The sequence below is a fragment of the Heterocephalus glaber genome, unplaced genomic scaffold (assembly GCF_053883595.1).
Source record: "Heterocephalus glaber isolate CG9 unplaced genomic scaffold, H.glaber_assembly_v1.0 deba00001606, whole genome shotgun sequence".
Lineage (NCBI taxonomy): Eukaryota > Metazoa > Chordata > Mammalia > Rodentia > Bathyergidae > Heterocephalus > Heterocephalus glaber.
The window spans coordinates 28,886,687-28,899,717 of record NW_028258377.1 but is presented as its reverse complement, the minus strand read 5'-3'; the positions used below and the strand labels follow the sequence as shown (position 1 = coordinate 28,899,717).

At 40.1% G+C, this 13,031-nt stretch overlaps 1 protein-coding gene across 5 annotated transcripts in view; it reads left to right on the top strand.

Annotated features, from left to right (window-relative positions):
• Positions 1-1,139: 1,139 nt before the first annotated feature.
• Positions 1,140-13,031, top strand: part of Ttc1 (tetratricopeptide repeat domain 1) — a 49,989-nt gene continuing 38,097 nt past the window's right edge. For 2 of the 5 annotated variants that reach the window (XM_004836466.3, XM_021240363.1), the window contains exons 1-2: positions 1,140-1,318; positions 2,607-2,954. In XM_004836466.3, coding sequence (XP_004836523.1) covers positions 2,640-2,954 — 315 coding nt within the window. In that variant the 5' untranslated portion in view covers positions 1,140-1,318; positions 2,607-2,639. Of the gene's footprint in view, positions 1,331-1,525; positions 1,705-2,606; positions 2,955-13,031 lie in introns of those variants that run through there. The other 3 variants (XM_021240366.2, XM_087194897.1, XM_021240371.2) reach the window with 3 other exon arrangements.

Sequence of the window (13,031 nt, the reverse complement as noted above, 5' to 3'; positions counted from 1 at the left end):
CTATATCCTTTTAAATTCTGTAAAATCTGTGGTAATGTCCTCTAAATTTTGATATTGTAATTTTAAAAATGTATAATTGATATTGTGTAATAGAAGGAAAAGGTCTAAAGGAGCAGGGGAATGGGAGGGGTAGGGGCAAGGAAAGAAGGGAAAAGAAAAAATATGAGAAAAGGAAAAAAATGGAACCAAAATCTTTGCAAATAGGGAAGGGTGGAGGGGGTGAAGGGAGGTCAGGGGAAGGGGAAAAAATAAGAACCAAGATATATCATGTAATGGTACAAGATCCCAATGATGAATGTAATTGTATTTTATATCTAAAATGTATCAATAAACTTAATTTTAAAAAAGAATTGGAGACAACTGATAAAAGTAACAGTTTAACGTTTATTGAAGAAAAGGGGAGGAAATGAAAAAAAAGAGAAGATATGTCCTGCACACAGGATGGGCCACTGCAAGAACAGGAAGACAGTGGTGAGGAGTCCCAAGCGCTGGTGTCTTTTACAGGTTCCTTTGATGTCACATCCTGGCTGACCCACCCAGGATTTTGAAGCTGTTTTGAGTATGCGTCTTGGCCATGATTTGACAGCTTTCCATGATTGACAGGTCATACTCGGTTGCCCAGCCCTGATTTTGCCAAGCCCTAATCTCCTACCTCACCACCACTGGACCCAGTAGGATGCCTAGCATTCATTCATATTCAGCATCCATTTTTTCAACAAACTTAGGTGCTCAGTCTTCTAGGGGCATCAATGAAATCTTCAGGAATGTTAATTCTATTAATATCACTAATAACAACAGCAATCGTAAAATTACTGTCGCTACTAATAATTTATCATAATCATGATAATATGTATGAGACCTTCATTAATAATAATGATTACACCAGGAGGCTGAGGCAAGAGGCAAATAATTCTTGCGGTGGATCCCTTGAAAGGAACTTTGAAAACCACTGGAGGAAAAGAAACTTTATCTTGGGACAACTGTTTATTATATTTCTAAGTTCTTCTATACAGCGCTAGCACGAGAAAGGTCAGAGTGAAAGAATAAAACGGCAAGGACAGACTTTGTTTTGCGGTAATAATACGGAGTGTGGCCGTAAATCAAGATGGCAACCGTCTCTCTATCTCTCGCTCTCTTTTTTTTCCCGGGTCCGTACAATGACGTCATACAGTGACTTCTCCCTGAGTTGGCCACTACATTTCCCAGGATGCTTTGCCAACAATGACGCCTTTAGTCGTCTCCGACGGAAGTGCGCCCGATTGAACGGAAGTAGAAGTTCTCAGTCTTGGAAGGTGGGAGCTGGAGGAGCAGTGAGGCTGTGAGTAGTCCGGTGGGTTTGGGGGGGTTGGCAGTGAAAAATGTAGGTAGGGGATACGCTACCGGGAAGCGCAGGTTAACACTTCGCTAACTCCGGGTACTCAAACTCCCGCGTTCTTCTACTTGATCTAGGGGCGGGGAGAAACGAGACTTTGCTTGGAGGCGAAAGCTTCATATTGCTCTCGGTGCTTTACGTTTTCTAGGAAGCTGGGGTGAATTCGGACTCTTGTCACGACAGACAGATCATTGGCGTGATTTTGCTGCAACCAAATGGCCGGGACTGCGGACGGTCTGACTCAGCCAAACCGGTGGTCCTTCATTGGCTGCACAGCAAACTATAGGTTCCCGGGCCCAGCTCCAGACCAATAAAGTCAGAATCTGGACAGGGTCTGTACAGCAAGATTTTCTAAACCAGTCCAATGTGACTACGTAGCGAAGGTTGAGCGCCGGATTTCTACCCCCACAAGGATCCTGATTAGCACTACCAGCTCCCGGGCTCTCCTTCCGCTGTTAGCTGCGTTGGTTTTGCCGCGTGCATTTCTGTCAAAGCAGTTATCAGGGTTTTGGCACAGATCTCATTTTGAGATCAACGAAAGTTTTTTTTTTTTAAGTTATTTTAGAGATTCAGGTGGTGGTGCTGGCAAAGATGGACCGTAGTTTCTTATGCACGACTTGGTCATTTATTCTGAATAAAAATTAGAACCATTTCATTTTTCTTGCCACTGTTTTAGCCCCTCTCCCTTTTTCCTCTTTTATAATAGACCTCGACAAAACGTGAGCTTGGGATATGGAAGAGTCACCTTAAAATTGGTCTCTTGTTAGGGGTTGGAGGAATAGCCCAGTTGTAGCCCTTGGATTTGATCAATCCTCAGCACCGAGGGAAAAAATTAGGTCTGTCTCTTGTTGCTTGTAAGATGTTTTGGTGTGAGATACCATGAAAGGCATATCGATTAAAATGAACCTTATTTATGGTTTATGAATGATTATTTATTAAATAATAAATTCCAATGAATGGAAGTTAGGGTGTATTTTGGGCCTTGATGCAGCGGTTTGTTAAGGTATGAAAGGCAGAATTTCTTTCTTTCTTTTTTTTTTTTTTTTTGGTTTTTTGAAACCTATTATGTTGTGCAGGCCAGTCTTGAAGTTAGCCCTATGTGCTAGCTGAGAACGCACAGTGATCCTTCTGCCTCAGCCTCTCACATGCTGGGATTATAGACGTTCATCACCACTCCCGGTTTAGAATTTCTTTTTAATGTAAGTACCATTAACAGATATTTTTTCTTTCCCAGAGCTTCAGCCTCACCTCCCTAAGTGAATTCAGCATGGCGGAGAAGTCAGAGAACTGTAAGGTTCCAGAGGATCTGTTCAGTGGTTTGAAGGTTACAGATCCCCAGGAAGCAGAGTGCGCCAGACCTGCAGTTCCTGATCCCAAAGATCAGCATTCTCGGAGCAAGCTGCTCAAGGATGATGAGGAGCAGGGAGAAGAAGAATGTTTTCATGACTGCAGTGCCTCATTTGAGGAGGAGCCAGGAGTGGATAAGGTTCAGAACAAAGCTGATGATGATGTGAATTCCTCTGAACTAGATGAAGAATACTTAACAGAACTGGAAAAAAATATGCCAGAAGAAGAGAAACAGGTAAATATTTATTATGCATAATCTCCCTCTTAAATTGCTGTTAAAAAGTAGTAAGTGAGGTTGATCCTGTATAATAGATCTCATCGACTGTATAAAGAGTAATTTGCTACTTTGTGACCTCTTTATTGCTTTAGTAGTGATGGATCTGAGTTAAATCATTAGCATGATGGGGAATCATTGAGCATGTCTGCTTAACAAAGAGAGAACTGTTTTGTTTTGTTTTGTTTTGCTTTTTTTCCCCCTTGGTACTAGGGATCGAACTCAGAACCTTGTGCTTGCAAGCCAGGCACAGTGCCACTGAGCTAAATCACTGGCCCTGCTTAACAAAGAAATTTCCTTTTTTTTTTTTTTTTTTTTTGCAAACTTGGAGTTCTTTATCTCATACTTTAGGTCTCTCATACTTCATGTTTTTAAGCACTTATGTCTATGTATACCTTTTAGTTTTTTTATGACCATTTTAACAATTCCATAATGAACATTTTTTAAGACTGTTTAGGATCATGGTTTACGTTAATCTCTTGCTAGCAAAATATGACTGTTTGAATATCTTGATGGCATTTTGGTTACAGAAGACATTGACTGGGTCTCATGGAACAGCATTATGATAGTCTGTCATTTTTTGAGCACCTACAGCATACAGCCACTGAGCTGAAAATGTTACTTGTGTTTTAATTTAGTCCTCACTGTGTACCCTTGAGATATATATTGTTACTTTCCCCAAAAGGAAGCAGAGCTTAGAGTGAGAAAGTAACTTGCTCAAAATCTTACAGTTAATAAATGACAGAATTCTTAAACTCAGATCTGTTTGATCCCAAATCTAAAGTATTATGTAGAATTTAATAACAAAAACATGATCTTCCTACAAAAGCAGGTAACACTAGTGAAATGTACTCTTGCTTCTTGGCCCCATACCCTTAACTAGGTAAACCTTCTCTTTTGGAGACAGAAGCCTTGGTGTCCTCTTTATATCCTTCGTTCTAACCTCACAAGCAAGGTAGTCTGTCTGAAGAGTTACCATAATGTCTAGGTTTGTTTGCAAAGAACTGAAATGAGATTGTGGGTGATGTTCCTAAAGAGCTCACTCAGTGAACAAACTAGAATGGCAGTGGGTTGAGATAATAAATGTGCAGTGTGGTGTACCATTGGATGGGGAGAAGTAGCTTTTCTTTATCTTGCCTTAGGCATTTTTCATTATCAAATCATTTGGCTTTGGTGCAAATGTATTAGCGTGTGGGTTCATGTGTGCCACCAGAAAAGGAGGATTAAAAGGCAAAAATGAGCCAAGTTTATCATTAGTTTAACAAATATATCTGTGAAAATTAAATCAAGTACTATTTTACAACATTAGAAAAATGATTTTCTTAAAGTGAGTTTCTTATTGCTAGTGCAGGGTTTTTAAAAACACTAGTTAAGTATCTGTTTTAAAAACTGTCTTAGTTCTTGTTGCTGGGCCACAATACTCAACACCCACAATTTAAAGAAGGAAAGGTTTACTTTGGCTCACAATTTGTACAGGTTTTAGTGCATGATTCCAAGGCCAGAAGAAGAGGCAGGCTGGAAGCAGCAAGGGATCCAGGAATGGGGAAGGGTGTGTGCTCTTCAGGCCACTCCCACAGTGACCCAGCCCTTCCCAGTAGCCTTTCACCTCCCCATCTATGAGAACGTGAGGCCTTAGGGGACCATTAGATAGAAACCTTAACAAAAAACTTACCAGTTTTTGATACTTTAAGAAGCCTTGCCTTGATAGTGTCAATTTTCTAGTGCCATCAGGATTTATCAGTTGAATGGTTTGACTTGATGTACCTCATGCTGTTCTCCCCACACTCAATTTAGTAAAACATTTTGATCTCCTAAGGCAGGAAATCACTTTTTAAGTTCTATAATTTTTCTTTTTGGTACTGGGTATTGAACTCGGGACCTTGTGCTTGGGAGGCAGGTGGCAGCACCACTGAGCTAAATCCCCAGCCCCTCTATAAATATTTTTAAGATAGTTATTGTATTGCCTAAAAATTCAATGTTATCACAATACTTCTTGCTTTTTTTCTCCTCCTTTAAAAAAGTAAAGGTATAATTTATATATGGTGAAACAGCATATCAGTTCTAGCAGGTCCGGTTCATATCCCTGTCAAAGTGTAGAACATCTGCATTATGTGGGAAGTTCCCTTTGTGTGCACTCAACCAGTCATTCCTTTTCCCTACCAAACCAGGGATCCATTGTTCCACTTCTTATGCCATCAGTGATTTTAAGGAAATCAGTGTGCGATTTTAATAGCCTCTGGCTGTTATGCACTGAAAAATGGCTGGTACAGCTGAGAAGCTAAGTGTTCTTTTATTTAAATAGTTAATGTGGGTAGTAAATACCATATTGGGCAACACAGGCTTAAACACCTGATTTGTCTCTAGACATTTATTTTAAGGAAAACAGTAGAGGCATGGATAAATACATCATAGCTACAGAAATGCATTGCAGTATTATTCATAATTTCGGAAACCTAGAAAATGCTGAACAAAGGGTATTTGTGGTATACTTTGGTCTTTGTCTCTGTTCCTATCACCTGTCCCCTGAAGCCCTTGGAATCTCCTAAGCAATGGGGTCTTTTGAACCTTTTGAGAGCACCAGGATTTATGCTACATAGTTGATTTTGGGTGGTGCTACTAGATGGATGAGTCAAGATGGGACCAGTCACAAGACTAAGGGATTCCAGAGTTGGAACCTTCAGCCCTACTCACTGGACTCCAGAAAGGGCACAAAGGCAGGTTCTGGAGATTAAGCCCAGTAACAGGTCTCAGACAGGGGTCTGAGGAGCTTCCAAGATGCTGGGCATAGGGACGTACTACTAGGAAGATGGTCTCAGGGCATGGGAGCTGTGCCTCCTTCTCCCACTCCTTGCCACATGCATGTCTTCACCTTGATGTTCAGTATCCTTTATAATAATTTGATAAGTGTTAGTAAAGGGTTTCCTTGAGTTCGTGAGCCATCCTAGCAAATTATCAAACTCACAATAAAGACAGTAGGAATTGGTCATCAGAAGCACAGTTTATGACATGGGACTTTTTTTTGGTGTCTGAAGTGGGATCAGTCTAATGGGATTATGGGATTAAGTCTTTGACTTGTGGGATCTGACACGACCTCCAGGTAGCAAGAATCAGAATTTAATTGAATTCTAGAACATCTATTTAGAGAATTGCTTGGTGTGGAAAAATACCTCATTTGGTGTCATTAGTATCATGAGGATATAGTAAGAAAGAAACAGTATGTTTTTTGTAGAGTATTTTTTGTAAATTTTTGTTATTTGTACAGTGTACAATGCAGTATACAATTCAATTTTTTTGTACAATGCAATTTTTTTTAAAAAAGGATAAATCTTAGGTATTACGTGGAAAGATACTTATAATGTAAAATGAGTTAAGCATGTTATAAAGCATTGATGATTTCTTCTAAAACACTGATGATTTTTTTCTAAATTAAAAACATATGAAAGGGGGACCAGGGATTTAGCTTAGTGGTTTCGCCACCTGCTGCGCAAGTGCAAGGACCCGAGTTCGATCCCCAGTACCAAAAAAAAAAAATATATATGAAAGGGCCTGGGGATGTGGCACTGCCCCTGCCTGGCAAGTGCAAGGTCCTGAGTTCGATTCCCAGTACAAAAAATAAAAATGTATGAAAGTATGTTTGTACATTAAAGTTTAGAAAGATGCTGGGCGTGGTGGTGCATGCCAGGGTTCCATAGTGAGCTGAAGGACAGCCTAAGCTGCCTAGTAAGAAGTTTAGACATTTATAAAGTTTAGAAGGGTATATACCAAATTATAAACAGTGAATACTTCAGTTGATTTGGTGGTACTGGGAATTGAACCCAAGGCCTTTCCCATTGAGCTACATCCCTAACCTTTTTTAATTTTACATTTTGAAACAGGGTCTTGTACCAAGCTGGAAATTTTTTTAAAAGAATTTTAAAAGATAAATAATAAAAAATAAAGAGACAGGGCCTCGCTAAGTTGCTTTGGTGGGGCTTGAACTTGTGGTCCTCTTGCATCAGACTCCCAAGAGTGTTGGGATATCAGGTGTGTACCACCATCCCCTACTAGCAGTAAGTGGCTTTAAAGGGTATGATTATTAGGGAATTTTGATGTAAACATAATGACGTTTTGTAGTGTTTGATAATTTTAATAGGAAGCATGTATTGCACTTATAATCACTAACAAAGTTACTCTGTTTTGAGAATATAAGTAAAAATTGATTCTTTATAAAAAGTGTGTGTTCTGCTGGGCGTGGTGTTGCACCCCGGTAATCCCAACACTTAGGAAGCTGAGGTAAGAGGATCGCTGTGAATTGGAGCCCAACCTGGGCTACACAGTGAGTTCAAGGCCAGCCTGGTCTACATAGTGAGACCCTGTCTCAAAAAAAAAGTATATGTTCTTCCAAAAGTTTGATGCCTGAGGATTTTTTTTGTTTGGTTTGGTTTTGGTTTTGGTTTTATTTTGAGAGAAGCTCTTATTATGTAGTTCAGGCCAAACTCACTGCCATCCTCCTGCCTCGGCTTTCAAATTGCTGGGATTACAGGCTTGCACCACCACGCCTGGCAGATCTTTGAGGATTTTTAGATAGAAGTATTACCCAACATAGGATCTATTTATGTCAGCTTGACCATCCCTAATCTAAAAATCTAAAATGCAGAACTTTTTCAACATCATGACACTATTCAACCCTTAAAAATTTCTCTTTGGAATCACAGTGGCTCAAGAGGCTGAGGCAGGAGGATCACACGTTTGAATCCTGCCTGGGCAACTTAGTGAGACTTTGTCTCAAAATGAAAAATAAAAAGGGCTGGGTTGTAACTCAGGGCAGAGGCCATGGATTCAGTTCCCAGTACTGGGGGAAAAAGGTTTCCCTTGGGTACAATCAAATATCAGTAGCCTAAGTCTATCAGTCAGACTGAACCAACTTGCACTTCGGGTGAGGCTTAGATGCAATGTCACTTCTCAGCAGCACTCACTAAAGTCAGCAGTAATGGCGAAGCCAGGTGCTGTGGTGCACGCCTGTAATCGCCGCACTCTGGGAGGCTGAGGCAGGAGGATTGCAGTTCAACCCCAGCCTGGGCAACTTAGTGAGATCCTGTCTCAAAATAAACGGAAAAGGGTTGAGGAAACAGTGTGGTGCAAAAGTCCTCGGTTCAGTCTCCAGTGCAGCTAAAAAAACAGTGTAATGGAGGAGAAAGGCAGTTAAGATTTGGCAAAAACAGGCAAAATCTCATAAGGGAGGACAGTGTGTGTGCTATCTTCTGTATTACTGCCACAAATCTTAGTTACAAAGTGTGACTGAAATATGTGGTGAATGTTTAAATTTAATATTTATTAGCATAAAAGACACATTGCCATTAATCTCCTTCAAAATACACCACCCTCACTTCAAACACACTTAGCTCATTATTCTTACCACTTTCTAAAGCAGTTTCAGAAGAACTCTTTTGTGTCTTTTCAAAGTATGATCAAAAATCAGTGAATACTAGAAGGCAGGCTCATAAAAACACTTGTGTGTCTTCATCCACCTTGTTCACCAGATCTGGCACCATGCAACTTCTGGCTCTTCCCCAAAGTCAAAATGTTTTGAATCAATTCTGGGCATCAAAGCAGCCATGATAGAACAACTAAAGACACTCACGGAAGAGGACATCCAGAAAGTGGCAAAAATGATAGGATCAAGTGGGTTTGGACCAAGTGGGAGTGTTTTGAGGAGAATTAATGGCATTGTGTCTTTTATGGCAATAAATTTTTTAAAAAATAAATATTCACTGTGTTTTTCCTCATGCTTGGTATTTGTAAGAACATATGTGGAAGCATGACTGCTCACAGGAAGAGATTTTGGCTAGTATTTGGGATGTACTCAATAGATGAAGTGAAGAAGTGATTCTTAACAGGATTGAATGAGGTGAAGGATAGATCTGCCAGTGGGTGAGAATTACTGGTTATATTATGATTATATTATGATACAAAGATGCTGTCTTAGTCTACTTGGGCTGTTACAAAAATACTTTAGACTGGATACTTTATTTCTTCTTGTTTTGTTTTTGTTTTTTGAGACAGGTTCTCACTGTGTAGTTAAGGCTGGCCTTGAACTCACTATGTAGCCCAGGTTGGGCTCAAATTCACAGCAGTCCTCCTGCCACAGCCTCCTGTGCTGGGATCACAGGCATGCAACGCCACACACAGCTAGACTGGATAATTAATAAGCAGAAGAAATGTATTGCTCACAGTTCTGGAGGCTGCGAGGTCAGAGGTCAAGATGCCAGCAGAGTATGTGTCAAGCACAGGCCTGTTCCTCATAGATGGCGCCTAACGTGTCTCCCAGGGCCGAAGAGACAGGTGACTTTCTTTATAAGGGCACTGATCTTACTGATGAAGACAGTCTCGTGACTTAGTGACTTAGTCAATTCCCTTAAAGGCCCCATCTCCTTATACCACTGCAGTGGGGATTGGTTTTCAATCTGAGTTGTGGAGGAGCATGTTTGGAGCACAGCCGATACTGCTGCACTGTTGGGACCAGGGGCACATACTTCAGTATAGTGGTACTGAGCCTGAAGAAAATCTGTGGGCTACTTGTCATAATGCAGTCTCTGAGGTCCCATGGGTAAGTTTGCTGGGTAATTCATGTGTGCATACTGAAGTTTGAGGACCACTGTCACAGAGCCTTGCACATAGTCTTCATTAAATAGCTGTTGAATGAGTGATGTCATCTTTCCCGAAAGACCAATAATGGGCCTTACAAGTTACAGCGATTTTATCTCATGCAATTATTCAAGAAATATTTACATTTCTTCCATGTGCCTGCTATTGTTTGAGTCCCGGAGGGATGCTGTATACACAAGACAGGGTTTTAGTTCTCATAGGTATCCAAGGTCATGACAAAGTGGCACAGAGGTAGGAGTTGAAAGGATAGTGCTAGGGTCTGAAGGTTTGTGCCCCTCACAATTCATGTTAAAACTTAATCCTGAATGCACTGAGCACTTGTATTGAAAGGCGGGGCAGCAGAAAGTCATCATGCTGGAAGCAAAGAACAAGCCCACACCAGACACCAAATCTGCTGGCGCCTTGATCTTCAGCTTCAACTGCTCAGCCTCTAGAACTGTGAAAAACAGGCCTCTGTTATTTATAGATTACTCAGTCTGTGTCCTTTTTATAGCATCCTCAACAAACTAAAACAGGTGAAGAAGACTCCTTTTTCTTTTCATAATCTTATCATTGTTGTAACTTTGGGCATATCTGTGGGGAACACTCTCTAGATTACTTCCAGAAGTTTTCAGTAACTTCTTCCTTGGTGACCTGTGTATTCCTGTTAATCTCATGAACAAGCACAGATTTTCTCTTTTATTTCATTTCTGGTGGACTTCCTTTTGCTGGTTTAATTCTTACAATTCTTACTTCTTACAATTCTTACTTCTTACAGTAGCCACTCTTGGGTTTAATGAATTCTGTCAGCAACTGATTAAATCAAAGGCCTGGGGTTTAAGGACTGTTAGAGAACTTAGATTTCTGACCCAGAATTTAAACTAGGAAAATAAGGATTTGCTTGCTCTAAAACATTTTGAAGTTAGTGGGATGTGTTTACATTATGTGCTGCTAGAAAACTTAAATGTGACCTTTAATATTTCCTGTGTTTAAAAGAAATTTCCTATGTTTGTTAAGCAGGATCACTGTGTGTAGATCATTGGTTCTCAAATTTTATGGTGCCTTTAAGTCACAGGAAACACATTAACTCTGCAAAACCCTGAGACGTCTCTGACACCACAGGCCTGGCAGGTGGCAGCCAGGCATCTGCTTTGTTAAAAAGCATCCTGGAGCCAGGGATTTAGCTCAGTGGTGCCACTGCCTGCCTGGCAGCACAAGGTCCCAAGTTCGATCCCCAGTACCAAAAAAAAAAAAGCATCCTCGGGTAATCTTACTATAGGAAGAACTGCATCCCGATTTCCTCTGGGGCAGAGAACCACGAAGATGCAGGTGACTGAGCTGCCTAACCAGCACACTGACTGCATTATCACCCCCAGAATGGTTTCTTAATAGGTCCCTCCCTCCCCCATCCCAGGGTATTGCTGTTTACTCCAGGCTAGCATCCAATGCTCAATCCTGCTTCAGCCTCCCAAGAGCTGGGATCTTGTGCCACCCTGCCTAACTACATAGGTTTTCTTTTCTCCAGGGTCTAAAAATGACTTGTTGGACAGAATTTAAGCAGTACTGAAATAGGAAATCCAGTTTTATTAATTTTAGTTTTGGAAAATAAAATTTTCTGAGTGTAAAATCAAGGAAGTATTTCCAAGATTAATTCCTCATAGACCAGTTTGTTTGTTTGTTTGTTTTTTCAGAAGCCTAAGACTTAATCATTTTCTAGTGAGCTATCTTAGATTCAGAGATCCTTCTTGTGACTTCCTGGAAGACCTGTAAAGTGACTTCTGTCTTTGTGTGTCAAGCAAATATTGTCTGATTTCAAAGATAACAAAACTGAAAGCTTTTCTTTTTTTGTGATAAAGAATTCCCATCAGAAAAATGTATAGGCTTAGTGTCCCTAGCCCTTTCAGTATTTGGGGGAGTAGTTCTCCTGTCCCACCTAGGTAGGGCTAAAGCAGAAACTTTGTTGGGTGTGCCTCTGTTTGTTTTCCAGCCTCTGAGAAAGTATTTAGCCTTTTTTAATTCTCTTATTCAGATGTGATTGATCTCTATTAGTTTATACCAGGGATTCTTCTGTTGTTTTGTTTTTTGTAGTATTGGGGATTGAACCCAGAGCTTCACACTGAGCTGCATCCCCAGCCCATGTTATTATTTATTTGGAGATGAGGCCTCACTAAATTGCCCAGGTTGGCCTTAAACTTGAGCTCCTCCTGCGCCAGCCTCCAGAGTGGAATGCGGCATTCCAGGTCTGCGCCACCACATCCTGCGGAGCTTTATTTTGTAGCAGTTCCTTCGCAGAGCTGCAGAGGGAAGCAGAGAGCTGCTGATAGCTTCATAATACCGAAATTAACGTGCTGGCTGAACCCCTTGCTGTTCTCCATTTGTTAGACACATGCTAACCACAGGCTTAATTAAAATATTATTTTAGAATGTATTTAATGCGTTTTTATTTAATAATGATAGAAAGCTATAGCCTTGTAAACTCCCAAGTCTCCATATTACAAGTTTGTCTTTTATTCAATGACCTAAAGTAAAGTATTCCAGCCGGCTACTGCATTAAGAGTCTCTGTTGGAGAGTGATTGCTTCTTGGTTAATTAGGAAATAGAAGGACACTTTCTTGCTTTTTTGCTACCTTATGCCAAGAATTAAATCAGTTAAAGTTTTCTAGCTTGAGTGTATGAGTTTTCCAGTAAATAAAATTCAAGTTTCTTCTAATATTTTAATGAGTAAATCCATGTAAAGCTTTTAGCTCAGTGTCTGGACTGTAGAAAGTACTCTGTGTACTTAGCTACTTTATATAAGGCACTAATGGGAAAACCTAATATTCATCTAATATGAAGTTTCTGCTGGGGGATACTATGTATGTAACTGTGGAATCAAACACTTAGTATGGGTTATATAAGCAAATGGGATTCCTGTGTTAGAAAATATGAGTGTACAAAGTAGGAGTATACCAGTTCATGGTTATTTGCTTTTCAGGAAGTCTTCCCTTAACAATATTATATCATTTTTCAGATCCTAACCAGCATTATAAAGTAATTCATCTTTGTAGAACTATAAAAGCAATGTGTAAATTTTTTTTTTGAGACAGGGTCTCACTGTATAGCTCAGACTGCTCACTGTGTAGCCCAGGCAAGCCTCGAACTCACACCAGTCCTCCTACATCAGCCTCCAGAGTGCTGGGATTACAGGCCCGTGCCACTATGTCTATAATTTTTAAATCCTTAATTCTCTAATTTTACTCAGAATGGATACTTGTGATATTTTCTACTCCCATTCACCTTTTCAAATAACAGAAAATTAACCCATATTCATTGCAGATTTAGGATAGTTCTGGAAATCAAATTGTTTACTGAGCAGACTTCTATTAATACCCACAATAAATAGACAAAGTTAGTTTTCTTAAAGAATATGATTTC